The sequence below is a fragment of the Loxodonta africana genome, chromosome 2 (genome assembly GCF_030014295.1).
Source record: "Loxodonta africana isolate mLoxAfr1 chromosome 2, mLoxAfr1.hap2, whole genome shotgun sequence".
Lineage (NCBI taxonomy): Eukaryota > Metazoa > Chordata > Mammalia > Proboscidea > Elephantidae > Loxodonta > Loxodonta africana.
Genome location: NC_087343.1, coordinates 186972941 through 186998575, shown reverse-complemented (window position 1 = coordinate 186998575; position 25635 = coordinate 186972941). Strand labels below are relative to the sequence as shown.

At 45.9% G+C, this 25635-nt stretch overlaps 1 protein-coding gene across 2 annotated transcripts in view; it reads left to right on the top strand.

Moving 5' to 3' along the window:
• The first annotated feature begins 4631 nt into the window (after positions 1-4631).
• The window catches only part of SLIT3 (slit guidance ligand 3), a 754510-nt gene continuing 733506 nt past the window's right edge, over positions 4632-25635 (top strand). The window contains exon 1 of one of the 2 annotated variants that reach the window (XM_064279080.1): positions 4632-4843. In XM_064279080.1, coding sequence (XP_064135150.1) covers positions 4647-4843 — 197 coding nt within the window. In that variant the 5' untranslated portion in view covers positions 4632-4646. The remainder of the gene's footprint in view (positions 4844-25635) is intronic. The other variant, XM_064279081.1, reaches the window with a different exon arrangement.

Genomic DNA, 25635 nt, shown 5'->3' with positions numbered 1-25635 from the left:
CTGGCAACCTATTTCTAAAAAATAGCTGTTGAAAATTCTATGGTACTTTGATACACATGGGGTCACGCTCAGTTGAAATCAACTTGACAGAAATTAGTTGGTCGTTAGAGCAAAGGATGGATTGGTAGAACAAAAAAAATCAAAGTAGAAAAATGAGTTGGGAGGTTATTGTGAGCAGTGACTAGGATCTGAACAATGGCAGAGCCACCAAACGTGAAGAGGGGCAGAGTCAAGAGATACTCATGGGGAAGCATTGATGGGACTCCATCATGGAATGGCACTGTGTGAGTCCGAGGTAAGATGCTCAAATGCTATTCAGTACCCGACACTGGGTGCTGTTTTGCCTTCTCATCCTCTTCAACCACTTTTCAGCTAATAGCTCCCCACTTTTCCTTTGAGAGAGCATCTTCAACCTGCCCAGCTGACTGTGGTTTCTGTGGAATTGTCAACCATAGCTTCTTGTCTTCTCTGGCCAAGGGGAAAACCATGTGACCTGTGCCAGATCACTCAGTCCCTCCCTTCTGAGAATTTGGAAATCTAGGGCCTGGTACATAAATCCTGCCTTGATTCTTGTCTTCTTTGAAGCCTTCTTCCACAGTTTTTCCTTAAATTTTGTAAGCTTTTCAAGGTCTTCTAAAAAAAAAGTCCTTATTTTGGCTTTAATTAGCCACAGTTATAATCTGTTGTTTGCAACCAAAGAACCTCAACTGATTAAGGTAGTCGTGTGAATGGTGGTGCCTCCCACCGAGAGACAGAGAACAGGTGTGGGGGGGGGTGGGGGGGGAGGAGTTTAAGAAGAGCTTTCTTGGGAAGAGGGAGGGTAGGTGTGGGGTGGATTGTTTTTGAGAAACCAGTGGATAAGGAAAGTAAAATATCCAAAAGTTGGCCAAGGAGGCTCACAACTGTTGTTATGCTTGAGCCCGTTGTTGCAGTCACTGTGTTAATCCGTCTCGTTGAGGGTCTTCCTCTTTTTCACTGACCCCGTACTTTACCAAGCATGATGTCCTTCTCTAGGGACTGACCCCTCCTGACGACATGTCCAAAGCATGTAAGACGCAGTCTTGCCATCCTTGCTTCTAAGGGGCATTCTGGCTGTATTCCCTCCAGCACAGGCTGACATATTTTGCAGATTCCCCAGAATCTGTGTGGGGAGTGGATGGAGCCCTGCTCTGGGCAGTGGGAGTCCTGGGTCCTGGCTCTGGCTCTCTCACTGTCTTAGTCAGGGTCCTCTAGAGAAACATATATGTATGTGAGCATATATATATACATATACACACATACATACATATACATATAGAGAGAGAAAGACACTGAGCAAGAGAGCCATTTTCTTCAAGGGACTGGCTCACATGATTGTAGTGGCTGACAAATCCAAAATCCATAGGTCAGGAGGCAGGCTGGAGACTCCTGTAAGCTTGTGTCCCAAGTTCTGTAAGTCAGGCAATGGAAACAGTGCAGAGTGAAGACAGTTTTGCCAAAATATCTATTTATAGTTTGGAGATAGAACACACCTTAAGGAAACTCCCTTTTCAACTGGCTAGTTGATTATATTAGTTTACATTGTGAAAAGTGATTACATTATATTGTGTTACATCATATTACATTACATATGGAACAGCAAGTAGACTAGTGTTCGGCTAAACCACTGGGAACCATAGCCTAGCCAAGGTGACACATACAATTAACCATCACACTCACTAATTAGCTGGGTGACTTTAAGCAAGTGCCCATCCCTCTCTGACACTTGGTTTCCTTGGTTGTAAAATACAAGGGTTGACTTGTATTGGGGATTCTCAAACTATGTTCCAAGTAAATCTTAGGTTTACTTGAAAAGGGGACAAATATACTGAGAAACTGAGTTAAACGAATCTTAAACAGGTTTTCTTATTGCAGGACTTCTCAGGGTCTTACATACCTTCACCTACAATGCATATCTCCAAGAAGGGTGAAAGTATGCAGTATTTCTCACTCTATTTTTACAAGGAAACTTTTTCTTTTTCCTCCTGAAGAAATATATGGAACTACTAGTTCTCAGAACACGCTGGTAGAAATGCTTGAGTAGGTGGTTTCTAAAGTTGTTCCAGGCCAAACGCCCCAAGATTTTGTGCAGCCGGGTCTCTGTACTCCTTCTGTCTCTTCCACTTGCACCTTCCTCAGGGATGATTTCCTCTGATGGATTCCCCGGGTCTGTTCTAAGGTTGATTCTCTAAGGGGAATGCAGACTTAACTGTCTATGAAAGTCACTTAAAGATCTAGTCAGGCTAATGAAATCCCTCAGCAGCTTCAATGGAAAACACAGCCCCCCACTGTGCTCAGAGCACAGACCCAGGCCCAGCCTGAAGGGATTGAAAAACATGCTCTAGCGTGCTTTGGGGAAAACAAAGAAAGCCCTACTCCTTTCTGCTCCAGACAGTCTGAGACGCTTTTGTGCCCTTGGGTCCTTGCCCGGTTCTCTCATCTGCCTCCGTGCTGGTACTAAATTGGTTCAAGGTTTGGGGGAAAGCTTCAGAGGAAAGAGGGAAAAGGATGTTTAGAGTTCTTAAATGCTGAAGTCACCCTGAGGACCAGAGCAAGACCCTCTCTGGCCACCAGAGGGCGATGACAACAGCATCTGCACAGAAAGAGTTCCCAAGAATAACAGCAATAAATCGCACCTAATGTGTTTATGAATGATGGAGAGACTGGAGTGATGTGTGCGTGCGTGCGTGCGTGTGTGTGTGTGTGTGTGTGTACACTTGGGTGCCTGGGGCTAAGAATCTGAAACTATGCTCAGTGTAATAAAATACAATCTGCCCCTCTATTATATATTCACAGGACGTGGTCAAGTAGCTGAAAGTTTCCTTGAAGGAAGATGAGGTAGGAGGAATCAGATTAATATGTATGCAAAGGAGAAGGTAAATGCAGTCCTCAGAACAGTGTTGTTGCCCTGTGTGAGTGCATGTGTGTACACAAGTATGTGACTGTACGCATAGGCATGACTGTATGTATAGGCATGTGTGTGAGTGCATGTGTGTACCCCGCTGTGACTGTGTTTGTGTGCAGGCATTGCTGTGTGCGAGTGTGTGTGTCACTGCATGTGTGCACAGGTGTGTGTGTAGGCATGGCTGTGTGTGACTGACTGTGTGTGTGCACCAGTGTGTGTGTGTGTAGGCGTGGCCATGTGTGAGTGTGTATATATGTAGGGCTCATTCAGACTTTTCCACTGTGAGTGAACCTCACGGAAGTCTGGGCAATACTTCCTCCAGTTCCTGCCCTCTCCAAACAAACAAACAAAATCATTCCTACAAGTATTTATGGAGCCTCTAACATACACACACCCCTCCCCACGGCATCTGGAAAAGCTCAGACCTGGCCAATTTAGAGCCGGTGCTGCCAAAAGGAAGGCTACGGCGCTGGGGGCAGAAAGGATGCCTCTCAGGCAAAAGACTGTTGCGCAAAAACACTTTCTCTTCTTTGATGCTTCAAACAACCCAGTAAGGTGGATTCGGATAGGGCTCTGGACCCCTTGATTTACTTGAGGCAACCAAGGCTCAGAGGTGAAATGATTGACTTAGGGTCGCCCAGTCAGCTTCAGCTGATCTGAAAAACCTGGACAACTGCGCTTTTTTATGACATGCGTGACTGAGGTGCACTGGTGTCAAAAAAGTAGGTCCTCTTGGAAGAAGCTGTGGTCTTTGCCAAGAGGACTGGATGATGTAGGGGCACAGCTTCGATGAGCTCTGATGTAAAATGCGGGTGAATAAGAGTGCTGTACTTGGAGTTCCTTAGAAGTTGGGTGACCTCAGGCAAGCCACTTCACTTCTCTGAGCGTTGTTGTTGTTGTTGTTGTTTTTTAACAAAACGAGAGTACTCATACTCCCCTTTGGGTGACCGTGTTGGGGTTGAAGGAGAATATATGAACAGAGTGCCCAGCTCCGGGCTAGGAATAAAGAAGTGCCGCAAGCCCTATCTGCTCTTGGCTCCTAGGAGTGAATGAATGTTTCTTTCCCGGGGCAAGTTTCCTGAGGCCCTACTCGCCGAGCCCCTGAGTTCCCCCCGCTCCTTCCCTCTTGCCTCTCTGTTGCCTCCTCCCTCCTGGCTCTCGGCTGCTCCAGCAAAGTTCCCAACTTAGTCGACATGACGCGCGGGGCAGCCAATAGGAGGCGAAGCTGGCGTTTTTGGGGGAGTGGGAGGGGTGGGCCCCGCGTCTCCGGTGTCTGCCCTGCTCAGTGAATGGAGAGAGCAAGCGCCGGCCAGCTCACCCGGACGCCCTGTGCCCCAGCCGCCGCCGCCGCGCTCCGGAGCCCAGTCCCAAGCCGGACCTCCCCGGGCGCCGCGCTCCACTGGGCTCGCCCCAGGTCCCCGACCCGGCCCACGCTCCGGGCTGCAGGCTAGCGGGGCCAGGGGGCGCCCGGCACCTGGACACTTGGAGCGATGCGCAGCGGGGCAGCGCCGGCCCCGCCAATGGAGCTGCTGCTGCTGCTGCCGCCGCCCGGCGCGCCCCTCTCCGCCCGCGCCCCGTGCGCCTGAGCGCCGAGCTCGCCCCTCCTCCGCGACAACTCCGCCGCCTGCTCCTCAGGCCGCCCGCGCTCCCCGCGCGCCTCCCAGGTCTCCACGCTACTTGCCTAGCTGAGGCAGCCTCTTCAGAGCGCGGGCCCCTACACACCATGGCCCCCGGGCGGACAGGGGCCGGCGCCGCGGTGCGCGCCCGCCTGGCGCTGGCCTTGGCTCTGGCGAGCGTCCTGAATGGGCCCCCCGCCGCCGCCTGCCCCACCAAGTGTACCTGCTCCGCAGCCAGCGTGGACTGCCACGGGCTGGGCCTCCGGGCGGTTCCCCGGGGCATCCCCCGCAACGCCGAGCGCCTGTGAGTACCCCCTGTCCGCTCCGCCCCACCCGGGCCACCCACCTGGGCCCCAGGGAGGGGCTCCCAGGCGCCAGATCCTTCCTTTCTCCTTAGCCGCGCCGGATGCCATCTCTGCTCTCACCCCTTAGGCGATCCGACCCCTCACTCTCTGAGTTGGGGATTTGAGGCTTTGGGCAGGTACAGGGAGAAAGGTCCCGAAGTCCCCCACGATGGGCACAGGGCAGCGCCCCTCCAGCGGCAAGGGCTCCCTCGGCAAGGGCTCCAGCCGCAGGGCCCGCTGACAGCTTCTAAGGAGACCGCTGGTAGGAGGTAGAGGGGAAGAGAGGACACTGCAGCCAGCTAGGTCTTGGGGTGAGGGTAAAGAGCCCGCGCTCATTACAGAGGGGGCCAGGAGAAAGCCGAAGGGTGATGAGGCGTCAGGGTACGTCAGGAGGCTGGCGAGAGGGCCCCAGACTGTGACCCGCTTGGAGACAAGAATGGGCCATCCGCTCACTGGCTGCCCTTGCAAGGAAAGTTGAAAGTGTGCGTGAAGGTCTAACTTCTGAGGAACCGGACGAATTGAGAGCGGGTGCTCACAAAACCCGCCCTGCGTGGAGCGCAGCCTCGGAGATGCCAAGTTGCAGCCCGGGTGCATTTTTTATGGCTCGGTTTTAAATGCCTCCCCAAACGGGCCGGAGAATGGAAATGCTGACAGCCCTTTAAATGAGACCGAGCGCTATAATCTTACAAACCGCACTGAGCCTCCGATCCTGGGCTTGGCAGCTTGTGGAGAGACGCTTGGAGAGCAGGGTGGATTGACCCTCGTTTTAACCCCAATTGTGCAACCAAATATTTACTTTTCATATGTCAACGTTTTGGAAACATTTATCATTTTGATCCTCGGACCAAATTCAAAACTTGGACTCCAGGGGTGGGCTCCTCTTTAGCCCGCACTTGTGGGGGGTAGGGTAGGAAGGAGAAACGGTGGAGGGGGTGGGAAATGTCTTGGGAATGGAGCTGAGAAGTGAGTGAGGGTTTGTTGGAATGTGATCATTCACTCTCGCCATGTCTCCCTCTCAGTCTCTCCCACTTTTCTCACGTGTCTTAGGGGTTAGTGCCTGGGTCTTTGATTCTGTCTACTGGCATAGAGTAGTGATGAGACTAAGATGAATTCTCGTAGAATGTGTTAATTCCTGTTTTCACCTCCTAGCCCCGTCAGCCCAGTTCTTCTCTTCCACTTTATGTATCTCTGGGTGGAGACTTAATACAACTGCCTTCCTTATTCCTAGAGCTTTCCTTTGGCTCAAGACATTTCTTTTTTAAGCACAGTGATTGTTTCATCAGGCCGAACCATACAATCCTAGAGGGTCAGAGCAGAACCTTCTTTAGCATTTGTAGAAAACCAAGCTCAGAAATGTGATTTGCACAAGGTCATACAACGAATTTATGGCAACAAAGGGGCTAGAATCCGTTATTCAGACATTATACCATGCCTGTCTTTGCAGAGACAAACTTGTTTTAGTGGTATTTTTGGATACCAATAACATTTAAACTAAGTCCCCCTCCTCTTCACACCAGCACCAGCCACTGCGTTAGTGAAATAGTAACTGTACCTTATGTTTAATGGATGCTTTCCATGCCCCAAGTTGTTTGTATGTGTTTTCTCCTTGAATCTCCTCAACAGTCCTATTTTATGTTGCTGTAGTTCGTTGCCATCAAGTTGGCTCTGACTCATGGCCACCCCATAGACAACAGAAAAAACACTACCCAGTCCTATGCCATCTTCACAGTCATTGGTGTGCTCAAGTCCATTGCTGTGGCCTCTGTGTATTTTGAGTGCCTTCCAACATTATAGGGGGCTCATCTTCCAGCACTGAATTGAACAGTATTCTGCTGTGAACTGTAGGGTTTTCATTGTTTAATTTTCAGAAGTACATCTCCAAGCCTTTATTCCTAGTCTTTCATACTCTGGAAGCTCCACTGAAACCTATCCACCATGCATGACCCTGCTGGTATATGAAGTAGCATAGTTTGTGGCATCATAGCAACATCATTCAAGCGGGTGGTGGATTAGTTGTATAAACTAAAAAGAAAAAAACCCCAAACCCACTGCTGTTGCATAGACTCTGACTCATAGGGACCCTATGGGACAGAGTAGAACTGCCCCGTAGGGTTTCCATGAATAGTCTTTACAGAAGCAGACTGCCACATCTTTCTCCTAAGGAGTGGCTGGTGGGTTCGAACCACTGACCTTTTGGTTAGCAGCTGAGCGCTTAACCACTGCACTACCAGGACTCCCTATTAATTATATAAACCAAAAAATCAAACCTGTTGCCATCAAGTCGATTCCAACTCATAGCAACCCTATAGGCCACAGTAGAACTGCCCCATAGGGCTTCCAAGGAGCCGCTGGTGGATTTGACCTTTTGGTTGGCAGCCGAGCTCTTAACCACTGTGCCACTAGGGCTCCTATTAGTTATATATCAATAAAAACAAAAAACCTGAACCCACTGACATTGAGTCAATTCTGAATCATAGCAACCCCATAGGATTTCCAAGCCTGTAAATCCCTACAGAAGCAGACTGCCACATCTTTTTGCCACAGAGCCACTGGTGGTTTTGAACCCTCATCCTTTTGGTTAGCAGTCCATCGCTTTAACCACTGTGTGACCAGGGATTCTATTCCTTATATAGGAAATGTTTATTGCCGCATTTTACAGTTAAGTCCTCTTGACATTTGCTTAAGGTCATGTTGGCAGTAAGTGTTTTAATCCAAGCCTGCCTGGCTCCCAAGCCCATGCCCCTTACCACTCTGCTATACATCTTTGCGACAAGGGTCCATTCAGGCCAGATCTGTAAACAGACAGTCCTGGGAGGGCTCCGGATGGCTTTGGGTCTTAGAATAGGCTGCTGCTGTTGAGGCTAGGAATATACCTTGCAGATATTCAGCTTGCTTTAATAGTAGCTCTCTTGCTTGGGGTCTTGAGGCTGCCTCTTTCCCGTCTTCGAAATCATGTTGCATGTTTGGGAAACCAAGGAGAGTGGGCCCCTCTCCTCCTGGTATGTTGGAAGTTTTCAAAAGTTGCAGGCACAGCATTGCAGCCAGCGTGCCACCCAGCCACCTCCCCCAGGAGACCCAGGCAGCTCAGCGCTGCCCATCTGCTCCACAACTGGAGACACTAGGTGGAGACTGGAGTCTAGGGCGCTCCCATGAGCTCCCTGCTGCAGTCATGGTCCCTGACAGACATTGGCAGAGTAGGAGTTGCTTCGAAATATCCAGGTCTCATCTGCCTTGGTTCTTGTCACTGTTGCCACTGTGGCTGGGATGCATGAGGTTGATGGGGATGCCAAGACTGGTTCCTCTTTCTACTCTTCTTCCTCCCTGGGGTGGGGGGCTGGGGTAGCTTTCAGGAGCAAACTGGGTCAGATTCAAGGCAGCCCACCAACAGTCTTTCACCACCCCCACACCCTTTCTTGATCAAGTGAGATGTAACATTTCAATTCTGCAGGCTCTTGGGGGTATTTGACATTTCTAAGCTATGCCAAGGATTTCTTGAGGGAGGCATTCCTCATTCATCCCTCCCTTCACTCATTCAACAAACATTACTGGAGCGTCTACTGTGTCCCAGTAACTGTATATAAAGTTATTGCATATACAGAAGAAAACCAGCAATTCAACTGAAAGAATGTAAGCAGAAGATGGAAGGAGGAAACTGCCCTTGGTGAGACTTTTAAACTTCACAGCGCTCATTTTTCCATGGGGCCTTAGTTTTGCCAGCACTATAGTCAGAGGCACAGGATTTCCTACAATCCAGTTTTTTTTTTTTTAATCACAAATATTTAAATTACATTTTAAAACAAAGAAGAAGCCTTTTTCCCCTTCTCCATTTCTGCATCTCTGCCTCCCAAAGACACTTTTATGAATGGATTTTCTTTTTTATTTTAGGAGGGGGTGGTGTTGCTCCTTTGGATGCTTTTGATATCCGAGACCTGTTTGCTCACGGTTCAACATTCAGGAGAATCGAGTTATAATGACAATGTGGTCACCATTTGATCTTTGCTTCAGGCCTGGAAAGGGGCCTGTTAAATTGTTCATAATTATGCCAGTATCAGAGCTGGGGTCTGTGTTCCAGCTTCTTCCCCATAATGTCAGCACATCACACAGAAAGAGAAACTCTCTGTCTTTTATAAACTACTGACAATTTTTCCCCCTTGTTGAGGAGGTGACACCCACAAGAAAGCTAAATAAATGCTGAGGAGAACTCAGTGTAATTTATTATCTGTGCAGCAAAGATAGAGGAGAGAGGGAAGGAAGTGAATGGTGGTGCCTGAAACAAAACATTTACCGTGGAGCACAGAGTAAACAGATGTTGCATTTACCCTTCTGAGCACAAAAGGAGCCCCCAGATGTAATCCTTCTCCAGCCACAATCTCAGCCTGGAAAAAGAAGAGACAGATGAAAACGAACTCTCATGCACAGGGCCTCTTCTCCCTGTCCTGCTTGAGAAAGGCAGAGGCCCCTTTCTCACCCTCAGAGAGGTGGCGGCCTGAGCACCAGAGTGGGGCAAGACTGGACATCTTTGGTTTTTCACTTGGCTCCAGCACATGCTGGAGACTGCTGTATTTAAATAAACATTTCCTGTTTGCGAAGGAAAACGGGCGAAAGGCTGAAACGTGAGAATGTGGTAACTTAATTTTCTCCATCACTCCAGATGACGGCAAACTTCCCCGGTGGTTGGGTCCAATAAAAACCGACACCGTGTCATAGGCTTTCCCTCACTTGACCACAGAGGTCCCAAGGTCAAGTGGGAGACTTTCCAAGATGTTCAACAGCCAAGCCCTACGTCCTGGTACTCCCAGCCCTCTGGGCCAGCTCAAAGGACAAGGGGCAACCTGGTGAGTTATGGAGCCTCTCAGGGCTAGCCTTGGTGACTTGACCTTTCAGGGAAGCAGTATACTCTCCTGGTGAGCCTACGGGGCTGGGCGTGAGCGCCTGAGCCTGCCCACCTTCAGGAAACCCTGATGGTGTAGTGGTTAAGTGCCACGGCTGCTAACCAAGTGGTCAACAGTTCGAATCTGCCAGGGGCTCCTTGGAAACTCTATTGGGCAGTTCTACTCTGTCCTACAGGGTCGCTATGAGTTGGAATCGATGCGACAGCAGCCGTTTGGTTTGGTTTTTTTACCTCCAGGATGCTGTGCAACTCTAAACAGATTACTTTACCTCTCTGGTCCTCATTTCCCTGAAAGTGGGCTTCTAGTATAGTCTAGTGGTTTTCCATGTATGGTCTACAGACCACTGCAGAACTGTCAGGGTTCTCTTCCCCAGTGCCTAGAAGGAATGCCTGGCACATAGTAGATTTCCAACTATGGCTTCCAACCAGTTCAGTCATGGCCGACACAGTGAAATCGAAACAGACTCAGATTTGTAAAATGTGGGTATACTGGAACGATAACCAGAACGGGAAAAATTATGGGTCAATGCCCTGCTAGAAACATAATCTCCCTCCTAGAAAATAGTGGCAGAATGTGCACTGCATAGCAACCAAATCTCTTAACTGGCAGAATCAGGAACAGTGGTGCCCAGCTCAAAGACGGCGGTTGATTGCAGCACTTTGAGTGTGTGTCATGCTTCACAGTCCTGGCAATAATCCAGACTCCTATATCAGGCTCCTGAAAGGGCTCACTATGCCTCTTCCACGTCTCCCATTTCAGGGCTTCAACCCATAATTTTTCCCAATCCAGTTATCATTCTAGTATACCCCAATTTTAGAAATTCGGGTCCTTGCCTGTTTTACTTCATGGGCCCATGACAGAACTGGGAAGAACTGGTTCGAAGCCCTGTTTCCAACAAATATGTGTTGAATAAGTGAAAGATGAGCCTCAAAAATCATGTGTCTTTAGTTCTTACAAGTGAAAGATGGAAATTATAGGTATGCATTTTTATATTGACTAAGGATTACTTACTAGTAACCTATTACATGAGTTATGAAAGCTTCCCAAAATTTGGCTTTCATAAACTAAAATTATTGCCTTACTAGAATTACCAAGGACTCCTATTGAGTGATCCACTCTGTGGTCTGGTTGCCAGGCGTTGCTTAGCAACCTTGCAAAACTCCTACTGTGCACATGCCTATGAAAAGAGCTAGAAATCCTGAACACTTAAACCACAGGATTTTCTAATCGGTAACTTATCAGTGTTGTTACTCTTCTTGTATTAATTGATGTGTTTGAAAGGTCATTATTATTAAGTTTTCTTTGGCCAATCATCTGGGTCTTATGTTATTTCTGCATTTTTGCCATTTTGGGTTTTATTTTGTTTCTCTCCTATTCTGTTTGTTGTCAGTGAGTTCTTTTCTCCCCTGGAAAGTGAGAATGGTAGGGTCTGAGAACTGTGGGGTCTTTTACCTTGGCTAAGTGGGCTGTGGGAAGAAGGTTTCAGAGCCCTGACATTGTTTTGGGCTTGGGTTCCAGAGACAGACAGAGCTGGGTTTGAATTCCGGCTCTGTTACTTCCTTGCTGTTGTACCCTGGGTAGGTTACTCTACTCCTCTGGGCTGCTGTCTGTGTAATCCTTTTGAACCTTCTTTCCTGAGGCATTGGTGGTTCTGTGGTAAAATTACCATCGCTGGATCATTAAGAGGAGCTGTTGGGAGCCTGATTGGCCTAAATTTGTGTCTAGCTTCTGCTCCTTCCACCTCTGTGACCTTGGGCTTCATGATTCTGATGTTCAGTTGTCTCACTTTGAAGTTGGGAATAATGGCAGATATCATCTCATTTAATCCTTTTTACAGACTCTGCGGCACAAGTATTATTCCCATTTTACAGCTGAGTAAAATGGTTCCCATTTTACACATGGGTGCAGTGGTGGTTCAGTAGTAGAAGTTTTGTCTTCTCTGCAGGACATCTGGGTTTACTTCCTGGCCAGTGCACCTGAGGCACAGCCACCACCCACCTGTCAGTGAAGGCTCGTGTGTTGTATAACGCTGAACAGGTTTTAGCGGAGCTTCCAGACTAAGAGGGACTAGGAAGAAAAGCCTGGTAATCCACTTCTGAAAATCAGCCACCGAAAACCCTATGGATCACAATGGTCTGATCCACAACTGATCACAGAGATAGTGTGGGTTCAGAGTTTCGTTCATTGTGCATGGAGTTGCCACGAAGCCAGGATGATTCAGTCTTAGCTAACAACAGCAACAAGTTGTTGTTAGTTGTCATCAGATTGATTCTGACTCATGGCGACCCCATGTGTGTTAAAGTAGAACTGCTCTATAGGATTGTCAAGGCTTGACCTTTCAGAAGTAGATCGCCAGGAGTGTCTTCTGTGACACATCTGGGTGGATTTGAACCACCGACCTTTTGGCAAGTAGTCGACTACTTAACTGTGCCACACAGGGACTCCTACAGCAACAAACCAAGAATGATAATTGCATGGTCCCTTGAGGATGCTGTGAATGGGAACTGACACAACCTCTACAACATACTCGACACAGTGCTTGTCTAGTTCACTCATTATTATTGCTATGATCCTTTCCTCGACTGTAAAGTGTCTATAATGAATGTTGCTATTTGGGAGGGCTAAACAAACTGATGTATGGAAAGCATGTAACAGCACCTGGCTCGTAGTAACCCTTCCCAAACTAGTAATGATAGTGACTCTGGTTATTATTTCGATTTCATCTTGGGCCCCATCCAGCTGGAACATCTGAGAGTGCCCACTCTAAATTTGCTCCAGCCCAGAGCCTTGTCGAGGCAGGTTTCTCGCCTGCACGGAGGCTGTGCCTAGCACCCTCTTGCCTGGGCCTCTCCCTCTCCCTCCTGCCCCTGCAGCTAAGACCAGGTTGGCCTCCATTCCATACAAAAGGGGATTACAATTGAAGTGGTTTATATCTTTTCCATGGGCGTTCTGCTTTGTGGTCTATTTAAATAGACAATGCATTTTATTTATTTATTTATTGGGGGGGCGGATTTGCATGGGGAATTCTGGGTTCTGACTTTTTTTTTCAATGCTCATTCCTTCTATCTTTCCTTAAATACCTTTTTTTTACTGACTTCCCGTGTCTGCCTGTGTTACTGCTTTTACTTGAAACAGCTGTATTTACTAGCATGCTCCACCCTCATTACACAAGATGGTCTTAACCCTTTCGAGCACTGCTAAAAAGAAAATAATAAGGGTGTGGAGGCTTTTCCAGACAGCTTTTCTGGACTACCACCAGTCCTGAATGGATAGATGCAGAGGGTTCCTGCTGTGGTGCACTGTGTTAATTTCTCATTTTCCTCATTCCCCATCCTTAATTTTAAGTCAGCCTTGCCAGATGGGAATAGTTGTATCAGGAGACAACACAAGACCTGGACTGCATTTTCTAACTACTGTTACTGTAAGTCTGCCAATAGGCTATATTTTCTTCCCCACTCACTGGGGTCTTCATAGTTCTGTTGGCAGCACCATATTTGATACATAGATGCCCTGGGAAGCATTGCTCTTGTAGCGGGTGATTAAAGGGTCTTACTCCTGAGCGGACAGGCAGGTGGAAGAAGTAACATGGACTCCAGAGCCAGGTGAGGTTCACATTCTGGTTCTACCACTTATAAACTGGGTCACCTCAGTTTTCCCATTTGTAAAATGAGAATAGTAATAGTACCGCCTTCATAGGATGCTGTATTGAATTATCTTACATAGACTGCCTGGAAAATAGTGAACCCTCCATAGAATTTTCTGTCATGATTGTAATTGGCTCTAGCCCTCCTTCCAGAGCATGCTGAAGATAAAGCCCAATTTGGAAAAATATAGATTGTTAGTTTTGAAAGGGCTCATCCTGTCCAAAGGTCCAACCATACCACATGCAGGTTGATCTTGCACCAACATAACTTTGGGGAAAGTGTTCATCCTCCCTTGCTTGGTTACATCTAGTGGTGAGGAACTCAGTACTACCTAAAGGCAACTTATTCCATTTTTAAAATACAGTTCTAATGAGAGCTTCCCCCCGCCCCCCAGGTTGGGTGGAAGCTATACCCCATTGATGGTTGTTACATGGAACAAGTATAATACTTTTTCCAAATGATAAGATTTTAAAAATCTTATTACTCTTGTGTTTCTCACCTCCCACTTATCCAGGGCTTCCCTTTTATTCCATGAACTTTTTATAATTAAGTATCCAGATTTGTTAGAGTTTTGAAACAGGCCCTTTCCCCCACTCCTAGTTATCTTCTAAATAGATTCCAATCTTCTTTGACCAGAGGCCACACACTAGTTAGGTTGGGCCCTTCTGCTGTCTTGCTGTCTTATTTGACTTATACGAATACATTTTAAACCAGCATTTGGGCACTGTACAGCTATGCCCCTGAATTGACTGCCGAATCCCGGTCGGCTCAGTCTTCACCGTTGCTGATTCTTTTTTTCTCCCATCCTAGACTGGTGCACTTGGCTTTTTGGAGTCTAAGTGCAAACTTTTCATTTATCTCAATTAAATTTTGGCAAATAGTTTCATTTACCCAGCTTGTCAGGAAAATTTTCTGTTTCCATATTCTCATCTAGCACACTAACCCTTCCTTCCTCCATTGCCCACTATTTATTTCCTCTGCAGATTTGGTGCGTTTTCCCTATAGATCTTTATCCACGTTGTCAATATAATCAGCAGAGTCCTTGCTGCTGTCTTTGAAGTCTTCTATGGTCCAGGATGTGGATTACATGAATATATTGTCTTGTTCTTTCTGGCTGGGGTAGATATAAATCTGAGATCTTATTGACGTGTAGCATCTTCTTTCACTAGGGTTCTGTTGTTCAGATTTTCCCTGGAATGATTTCTTATTAATGCTTAATTCCTCTATTTGTCAAATTTTCTCTAAACCCTTGGTTTTTCATAGCACTTCCCATCATGGCTTTAGGGTCATCCTCATCCTATGTGGCTGTTATTAGAAGCCTACCAACATGGAATGTGGGGTGTGTGTGTGTGTGCGCGCGTGCGCTATTCTCTCCCGGCAAATAGTTTAGCCTGAGGAATTGGGCCCTTCTGGCAGCAGCAGAGTTCAGGTAGCCTTGGCTTTTAAATACAGTGATTTCCTTTGACATCTTGGGTGACCGTTGGACAGATGGCGTGGGACACATTTACTTCAGTAGTGCTGGGAATCGGTGTGATGGAAGATGGAGCATGGAAGACTGAGGCCTATAGGCTCCCAAACCTTTGTAAATGATAATAATGATGATGACAACCATAATAATAACAACAATCATCACCACAACAATGTCGATGTTGTTAATGGCCTTCAAGTTGGCTGTGAATCATAGCAACCTTGAGTATATCAGAACCAAGCATTGCCTGGTTCTGCACCATCTTCATGATTGTTGGTATGTTTGAGTCCATTTTTGCAACATTGTGTCAATCCATCTCAGTGAGGATTCCCCGCATTTTCGTTGGTGTTGGCCAAGAATATTGAATATATGAGGGCTGCCTAAAGAATGAACAAATCGGTATTAGAAGAAATATAACCAGAATGTTCCTTAAAAGTGGGGATGGTGAGACTTCAACTTGCTTACTTGGAACATGTCATCAGGAAAGACCAGTTGCTAGAAAACGATATCGTGGTTGGTAAAGTAGAGAGTCAGCGAAAATGAGGGAAACCCTCAGAGAGGTGGATTGACACCACAACAATAGCTAACATTTGTTGAGCCCTTCCCTGTGCCTGGTACTGCTCTCACACATTACATGCATGAACTCGTTCAATCCTCCAACAGCCTTGCGAGGTAGGTGCCAATGCTGCCCTCATTTTACAGATGAGAAAACTGAGGTCAAAGAGGCGAAGTAATTTCCCCAGCTAGTAAGCAGCTGGAAACCTGGTGGTGTAGTGGTTAAAAGCTATAGCTGCTAACCAAAAGATTGGCTGTTCCAATGCACCAGGTGCTCCTTGGAAACACCATGGGGCAGTTCTCTATGTGGTAGGGTCGCTGTGAGTTGGAATTGACTCCATGGCAACAGGTTTGGTTTTGGTTTTTTTTAAGCAGTTGGAGGCAGGGTTCAAACCAGGCAGGCTGGTCTCAGAACCTACATTCTTAACCACTGGTCGTGTCATTCCTCCTCAGATCTTTCAGGTCAGCCCCATTCTGTCTGTCTTCCAAACTCAGTTCTGAAAGAACAGCCAGAAGAAGAAAGCATGCATCCACCTTGAATCAGTGAGCACCTGTTTGATGCAAGGCATCATCAGAGGAGTATCATAGATATGTTCTGGGCACCTGGCGGAGGTGCAGTCATGTCCAGTTTGGGGAATTGAGTGGTATTTGAACTGGAGCTTGTAGGATGAATAGAATCCACATAGGTTAAAATGAGAAAGTGGTACAGATTCACAGAAGTTATTGGTTAGATGGAAACTAAGAGGGTCTGGGCCCAATTTAAAATGATAGGCGCTGCACTTCAGGAAACTATCTAAGAGGGGCATTTAGAATAGAATCCAGTAGGCCAAGCTTAAGAAAAATATTCTGATGGTCATATGGATAATTATTATTATTTTTTGTTTGGGATTTGAGGGGATAAAGCCTTCAAGAGCAATTCTTACAAGCTTTGTTGATCAGTCTTTCCCCCCTCATGTATCTGCTGACAATTTTAGCAGAGATTGTCTTCCTTTCCAGTTAGAAGGACCACTCACTTAGCTCTGAGCTCAGGGTTCCTCCCACCCTGGGATTGGATCCTACGAGAACGGGATATATATAAAATCCATCCTGGCTGGAGTAGAATGTGACTTCACTTATCACAGCCTTATCACAGCTTGTGTGGGCTTTAGACCCCTCCGCTGTTGTCTGGAATGGTGGTCTGGGTTCCTGACGGACATACCCACTTGTGGCTCCCCTGCCTTCTAGAATGAGTGTGTGCCCTGATTGAGGCTGGTCTGCAGGGCATGAGGTCCATGCTTCTCATCCAGTCTGAAACTTTGATCCTGACCATGGACTTGTATGTCTTGTGGACCTCTACCTGAGCCTGAACAGCACCTGGCCTTGACTTCTCACCTTGACTTCTTGCCCCTTCCTACCCTCCATGTGGCTTCCATAGCCTTGGTAATGAATTTGGACTGTTGCCATCCAAGCCTTAGGTCCTGAGATTGGATTTCGTGAGAATCTTTATGGCTTGAGTTTCATCGGAGACTGGCGAGTCCAACTCATGTCTCTGTCCTGGAAAGAACCTCAGACTTGATCTTCATAGCCATCTGAAGCCTTTTATGATGCCCATGGTGATGTGTGGATGCTCTGTGGCTAGGCTTGGTACATGATGAATTACTCAGACATACTCTGAGCTCCCTGCACCCCAAGCAGAGAATAGAGCAAATGTTCTGTAATTGGAAAAGTGCAGCAATAATGATGTCACTGGAGAGCTGTCCTGCTCAGAAATGTGCTGCAGAAGTTTCTGGACTGTCTAATACTTCACTGACATACTTTTTCCTCTTCCACAACTCTGCCCAGCTCTAAAATATAGGTAGACAAGTATAATATACATGAGCGTTCTAAGTGGTATTAGTGGGAAACCACTGGGGAGTGCAATTTGGACGTAAGCTTAAATGAGTGGAAAGACCTAGGTGGAATGCTGGTTTCCATCATTTTCCAACTGTGGAACCTTGTATGAGAACCTTTCTGAACCTTAATTGTCTCATCTATAAATTTTGGAATGGTAAGAATAACAGTTCCCTCATGGGGCTGATGCAAGGTTTAAATGAGATCAGATGTCTACAAATGCCTAGTAAAGTGCTATACAAATACTTTAATGAGTCCACCCACATTATCTGATTTTAACCACTAAATCCTGTATCTGCAGGGCAATCCGAGCATATTTTAGGTTCTCTCATTTACAGATGAGGAAACTGAGGCTCAGAGGACTCAAAAGCCTTGCTCAGAGTCAGCCACGTCTTCCAAATCTTATTCCAGTTTTCCTTTTCACCCATCACGGTGCATCTTTTACAAATGCACGTACAGCCTCGCACTCGTCAACAACACTTCCTGGGTAATTAGTAAGTGACAGTGTTCCAGACCATAGGACAGAAGAGTAGCCTGGAGGTGCAGTGGTTAAGCACTTGGCTAATAACTGAAATGTTGGTGGTTTGAATCCACCCAACAGCTCTGCAGGAGAAAGACTTGGCCGTCTGCTCTGATAAAGAAAACCCTATGGGGAAGTTCTTCTCTGTCACAGGGAGTCGCTATGAGTCAAAAATCAACTTGACGGCATTCAACAACAACAACAGGACCAAGTAAGGGGATCCATGAAGGATGGAATCGTTTAAAGATGCCACTTATTGAATGCCCACTATGTGGCAGGAACAACAATGAATAAAGTGAGTGAAATGTCCTCATTGCCAGAATAGCTCAAAATAATATGAAAATCAGTCTGGGCTTCCCCCTTTCCCACCAAATGACAGACATGCTATTTGACAAGGCTGTTTGTGATGCTAGATTCAGAGAGGAGATTTATGGGATGGTTGGGAAAATGCTAGAACAATGACGGGTGCAGTACCAAGCCCTCAGGAATCACTGATGAAAAGCAAGTCCTGCTCATCCCTTTTAGTGGGTACAAGTATGTAGCAAAACTTGCACATCATAAAAAAATAGTACAAATGGAATTAAAAAAAAAAAAAACTCATGGGGAAAATATTAATCCGAGAACAATTGTATCTGAGAAAGCATTCAAGTGTGCCTCTGCAGCAAGTTGGCAAACAGCACAAGTTCTGCATTTTATTAGAGTCCTAATTCTGTGTAGAACACTGACCTTATTTGCAAAGCATTTCATAAACACAAACACACTGTATAGCAGCATTTGAGGACATGAGGAGTTACAGATTCCCCTCTGGGAAGCCAGCTCCCTCTCCCCACCTGGGCTATTCCAGCTGCAACTGGACCACTGAACATTGTTGCCCTGTGGTGGTCACTCACATATACTTCTCTCTTAGATTTAAACAAGCAGGTAGGATATTTCCCAGGGAAAAACGAGGGATGGGGCTTTGGAATGATAATTGGCCCATTGGGCAGGTTTGGCCAGGAGTTGGGTAGGCGAAGGGGAAGACGTGGCCCTGGCGAGAAGGGCCTGAGAATGCTCATTTGGCATACAGTAGGGTTTCCTTTTGGAGATCTCGCCTTGTACCTGAAGACCAGTGATGTGTATGTGTGCAAGAGGGGGCTTCTCAGGCAGCATTCACCTGGCTTTTTGCAATGGAAGACATGTGACTCGCAGTAGCCCTAAGAAACACGTGCATGACATCTCTTCTTGCTAGAAGCTGGCACTTTCCTTTCCATCTGCTGTCAGCTTACAAGTCCTGAATCTCTGCCATGGAAATCAGTTCTGTTCCTCCCTCCCCCTCTCTTTTCCCTCCCTGGCCAAATGATTTTCAGACTTTTGAGGTATCTCTGGAGATCATCTTGTCTACCCCCTTCCCACTGATCTCAACCCATCTGGAAAGATGAATGTCTTAGATATGTAATAGGAGGGGTCGTCAGCTTCTGGGTGTGATCTGAGAAGTTAGCCCTGCTTCCACTTCAGCCTCGTTCACAGCATTTGGTCCTCAGTAGAGATTGCTTAGAGCCATAGGAAGCCTCAGCCAATCCAGGAAGCTAGGAAGACACAAAAGGGAGCAAATCAGGTACGCAATAATAATAAGGAGACAGGAGGAAGAAGCATCTTAGATGGGCAACTTGGAACTGCAGATGATATTATGAGAACTCTAAGCACTAACACTGTAGCTTGTTTAGGGTCTGGAGAGGGAAGATCCCAGTGGGAAGACTGCAAGAGAAAGGACGCTGGGGAGCAAGACTGGAGCAGGAATCCAAAATGGGAAGTTCATTTACTTCATGGGAGTTTTTAACGATTCTATCCCCCCTCCCCCCATTCTAATTACTTTATACCACAAGATGGTAACCAATCTGCACTGTTTACTCTGCTTAGATTTAATACTTTCTGAAACATTCCTCATACCCTTCTCCTACCATGCACCCTCCTTGCACATTCTAGAAATTTCACAAGGCCCTAAATCTCCTCTGGGTTCTCTCCTGACTGGAGCTGCATGCTGATTTGAGCCATATTCAGCCAGGAAGTTCTCTTCCAGTCTTTAAAACGAGAAACATCTCCTTCCAAGAAGACTGCACTACAGTTTTCTTTGTGTTGCTAACGAACAAAGAGGCCCCATTGCAAAACAAAATTTCATGAGCAGAGCGGGGCTGATAGCACCTCTTGCCAAATGTGACTGTGTGTAGTTGTGTGGGGGAAAACAGCTTTGTCAAGAGGAGGGCTGAAGGAGGCAGCTCCGGGGAATTTATAGCAAGTACAGCATGGTGTAGTGGAAAGAATGCTTGCCTGGGAATCTGGAGACCTGGCTGTGCCTCTGACACACGGTGTGACCTTGGACAAGTCATTTGACCTCTCTGGGCCTCAGTTTCCTCACCTTTAAATGAGGGGAATAGACTGGATAATCTCCAGGGATCCTTTTAGCCCTAGGCACCCTCACTACTGGGGGCTGGGATTTGGGGTTTATACCAGAGCCAACATCCAATCAACCCAACTTCTAGAGGCAGTAGAGAGGCCAGGACAGCTGCTTCAGGGAGTGGCTAGTCCTTGATTAAGGCTCAAATAATTAGCTCAGCTCCACCATAAACCTCCTGAAATTAAGAAAGAAAAATACGTTTAGTTTTAAAAATAGCAATTGGTGTTTCTTAAAACTGATTGGCTTTGGGCTTTGTAGGCTCCCTACAAAGACAATTTCCCTTTGTGAAGGAGCCTGGTAGTGCAGTGGTTAAGTGAACAGCTGCTAACTGAAAGGTCAGCAGTTCAAACCCACCAGGTGCTCTGCAGGAGAAAGATGCAGCAGTCTGTTTCCGTAAAGATTACAGCCTTGGAAATGCCGTGGGGGAGTTCTACTCTGTCCTTTAGGGTCACTATGGGTCAGAATTGACTCAATGGCAATGGGATATTGCGGAGTGGTTTAGAGTATAGATGCTGGAGTCAGTGAGTCCCTGATTTGAATGGCGTCACTAGCTGGGTGATCTTGGGCACATTCTTTAGCAATACTACCTGCTTCATTGAGTTACTGGGAGGATCAAATGAGGTCATACACATCAAGGTTAGAGACAGTGCCTGGCATTAAGTAACTTCTCAAAAAGCCATTCCGATTACCTATTACTGCGTAACGTACCACTCCAAAACTTAGTGGCATAAAACAACCATCTTATTAAGCTCACTGATTCTTTGGATCAGGATTTTGGACAGGGTTCAGTGGGGATGGTTTATCTCTGGTCTGTGATGTCTGAGACCTCAGCTGAGGAGATTGTAACTACTGGGGGCTGCTTGAATGGCAGTGCTGGAATCATCTGCAGGCTGTCCACCGATGTCTGGCACCCAGGCTGGGATGACCTGAAGGCTGAGAGTGTTGACCAGAGTGACTATATGTGACCCGAGTTTCCTCACAGCATGGTGGCCCCAGAGTCTAACTTCTTACAAGAAGACCCAGGGCTCCAAGAGCAGGTGTGGCGTGAACAACCTAGAAGGTGCATGGATTTTAAAGAATTAGCATTAAAAGGGACATTATATCCCTCCTGTTGTATTCTACTGGTCTAAGCAGTAGAAGCTAACTCAGATTCTAGGGTAATTGCCACCTCTGAAAGGAAGAAGGGTCAAAGAATTTAAGACCATGCCACAGCCATATGATTGTCATCATTATTTTCTGTACTTTCCTAATCTCTGTACTAGATTAAAAGCTTCTTGAGGGTAGGTTTGAGGGTAGGAGCTGTGCATTTCTTTACAGAAGCTCAGCACAATGAAAATAAGACTGAAGTCAACATCTTCAAATACAAAATTGAATTGGGCAGGCAGCAGCTTTTGTGGAAAGACCCTGGGCTTTAGAGCCAGAAGTCTGGATTCAAAATTTGGATTCAAAATGTGGCCCTAGGCAAATTACTTGTCTTTCTAGACTCAGTTTCCTCATCCTCCCCACTCCCCAAATGGAGATAATAATACCTATCTCAAGGATTATTGTAAGGATCAGGGAAAATATTTGCAAAATGCCCAACACATCGTTGATGCCAACAAAATTTTGGATGTGGCAAGGTAGCGTGGTATTGTGGCAAGCACACAGATGCTTAAATGAGATAGATCTGGTTTCAGATACCATCACTTATGGTTGTGAGACTGTAGCTAAGTCCCTTCTATTCTATTTGAGTCCTCATCTGTAAAATGGGTATGATAGTAACTGCCTTTTAGAATTATTATGAGAATAACAAATGCATCATGTAAAGCTTCTAGCTGAGCCCATGATAATAAAAAAAAATGTAATGATAATGATAATGTAGTAGGGATTAAATGCGTATAGTACCTATAAATTGAATAGCCAAGTGACAATTTTTGTTTGTATATTCATTTATGAATTTATGCATTGTGAATTTACCTAACTTACAATGGCCTTGTTTTCCAAGTCCCTGCAAGCTAAGGTATGTTGATGCCTAGAACTGGGAAGATACCCTCATGGGATAGAGAACTGGCCCTTTGGAAAGGAGCTTAGAGGTCCAGGCAATCTCCTGGTGTCAGTACTCTATATTAACGACACCTACAACTGAGCTTTAATTGCCCCTGCTAGCTTTTGACCCCAGAGCGCCCCCTGGCTTCCCCTGGTTATAACCACTTTGCTCAGAGATCTACATGCTCCTTTCCTTTTGGGACGTATCCTATACTCTGACTACTGTGTGACTGTGGGCAGGTATGTTAACTCTTACCTAGTGTCTGTTTTTATTGCCTTTTTTTAAAGTATTATTTTCCTGGCTTGAATTTGGTCAACCCTACGGGACAGTTCTACTCTGTCCTATAGGGTCACTATGAGTCGGAATCGATTCAACAGCACTGGGTTACCAGCCTTGTCTGTGTGGTACCACACCAGGACATCAGGTTTAACTTTTCTGGGTAGTTCCTGGGACTTGAAACTCTGTTAGGAACCATAGACTGTGAGCTTTCCTTTTCTTTCCTCAGCTCTCCTGAAAGCCTCAACATTAGCTTTTTTGAAAAGTCTAGATAATCTGATAAAAGACATTGACCTTATTTTTAGAAAAATGCACAAGGTCACAATTTTTTTACAAATGGTTTTTAGGACATTCCTGGCTTCCTCCCGGGTTAAGAGCAACCTTCTTCATATTTCTCCTGCATGACCCTATCTCTCTCCAAGACTTCTGGATTTTTGCTGAGTTCTAGTGAAGGTCCTTGAGTCATGGAAACGGTTTGCTCTCGCCTACTAAACTAAAGGTTGGCAGTTCAAACTGCTGTGGAAGAAAGGACTGGTGATCTGCTTTTGTAAAGATTACAGCCAAGAAAGCCCCATGGAGCAGTTCTACTCTATATACACATGGGGCCACCATGAGTCAGAATTGACTCAACAGCATTTTTTTTTTTTTTTAACTTGGAGATAATAGTATACTTGTGAGAATATCTTGTATCTTCTTGCTTTTATAAGTCCCTCCATCCCCTCCATTTTGGTAGATTTTTTTTTTTTTTTTTTTTGGCTGTCCGCAAAATATAAACTATATTTGGGATTCAGCCCCCTTCTTAGCAGCAGCCTTTCTTACCTGACTGGAATATTGCCTTCTGCACCCCAGGGACACAGTGTGGTGGATTTGTAATCAGGAGCCTTGCCATCTCCTAGTCAAGGGATGATGAGCTCATGACCCAAGTGAGGGCAATGGGGTGCTTCCTCCCTGAGGAAGGCAGGGATGAAGGTATTGAACAGGGTGACTTTCCGTTCTTCTAAGTGCTTGTACAGTGACCAGACCATGCCTGGTTTCCTTTTTCTTAGTCCCATTCTCAAGATCACAGTTGAATCCAGAAGTTCCTCAAAGCCTTCCAGCGGATTCACTTTTGCCTAATTTCACAAACTCGCAACCAAATCACCCTAATTGAGAAATCCATGGACAGTAAACTTCTGGGGAGGAAGTGACACGATGAAAAAGATTATGGCCTTTGGAGAAAGGCGGCTCTGGATTTGAATCACACTTTCACCATTTACCAGCTGGGTGCCCTTAGGCAAGTTAATTTTTCTCTTGGGATGTCAGTATCGCCTTAAAATAAGACTAATGATTCCTGAAACCCTGGTTCTCAAACTTGGCTGCATATTGGATTCACCTAGGGAGATTTCAAAATTACCAATGCCTGGGTCTTATCCTCAGCGATTCTGATTTAATAATTCTGGGATGCAGCCTGGGTGTTGGAATTTTATAAAACTCCCAGAGCTTTCTAATGTGCGGTAGTGTTTGAGACAACTGACCTAAAGAAATCCTTCAAATTGTAGAGGAGATTAAATGAGATAAGATGTGTGAGACACTCGCACATGTAAGGATTGATAAAGTCACTCTCCTTTCCTTTCCTGTCTAGAGGGGAACCAGAATCACTTGTTTTTGCTTCTAGCACAAATTTCTTTGTTTGGAGTCATCATAGTAATGCACGACAATCACAGTGCAATATAACCTCGCTTATTTATACCATTTAAGGTGAAGGCCCATCATAAGTGCAGCCAGAATTATAGAATGTACAAAAATGTGATTACTTTCACATCCATGGAATAACGAGGGCAAGTTCAACAGTGCTTTGTGAGAGCGTTCTATGGAGTAACTGCTTTTAATGGATAGACAGAATTGATTTATAATTACCATGGCAACAGCAAAATGGAATGATGTCTTCCTGAAAACCTGGACCAAGACCTAGGAGGAGTCTCTCCCAGGTCTGCCCTGCAGCTGCTGAGTGGCCTTGGCTCAAGTAGTTCATCTCTCTAAACCTCAGTTTCTCCAGAGCTCACTTTGCACATTGGTACTGCTTCAACAGAATTTTTTTTTAAGGAAATATGTTGAAGTGACAGTTGTTAAGACAATGACGAGAAGATGCTGAAGGAAGCCAAGTGAAAGCAGGGCCTTGAGCCTCACAGAGGAGATAATTATAGATGCTGGTTCTCCCACCTGCCATCCCCCTCCTCCCTCCACCCCACGGCCCCTCCCATACCCTGTGGTGTGGGAACCTATCCAAACCTCTGTCTCTAAAGTCCTTTCTGTAAAGAGCATGCAAATGGAAGCTTCACCACTTTGGCGCCATTGATGTTTTGGGCTTGATAATTGTAGGGGAGCTGTCCTGTGCACTGTAGGATATTTAGCAGCATCTGTGGCCTCTACCCACTAGATGCCAGTAGCAACCTTTTCCCTAGATATGACATCCCAAAGTGTCTCCAGACATTGCCGAATGTCCCCTAGGGAGCAAAATCACCTCCTGTTGAGATCCACTGCTCTAGCCCAATCCGAATGAAGTATGTTTAAATCAATGAAGCAGTGTATGTGTCTTGCATACGCACTGTTTAATCTCTGTCGCACCCTCACAGATTTTTTCAGATGTTCATAAACCAGGTGGCTATCAGGAATCCTTAAATCCATTGTTACAGATGGGGGTTCTGAGTTACAGAGACGTTAATAATAATAATAATGACCGCAGCTACCATTTATTGAGTGTTTATTATGTGTTATGCACTGTGCTAAGTGCTGCTTTATATATTACATTGTTTCACATAATCCTTGCATTGACCGAGTTTGCAAACCAGTGGCCAGTTGGCCAAATCCAGCCCTGCAACATGTTGTGCTTACAATATATTGGCACTTGCAGTGCTTTTTTTTGTTTTTAAATGTCAATTTCTTGCCAACGTTTAAAGGCAGGGTGATTTTATAAAAATCTTGTCTCTTTCCAACTTTTTAAAAAATTGGAAAATCTGGCAACAGGGGGTCTGTTTGTCTCTATGGCAATAATTGTCTAGCTTTTAGATGAGGCATGTTGCTAGTTCACCACA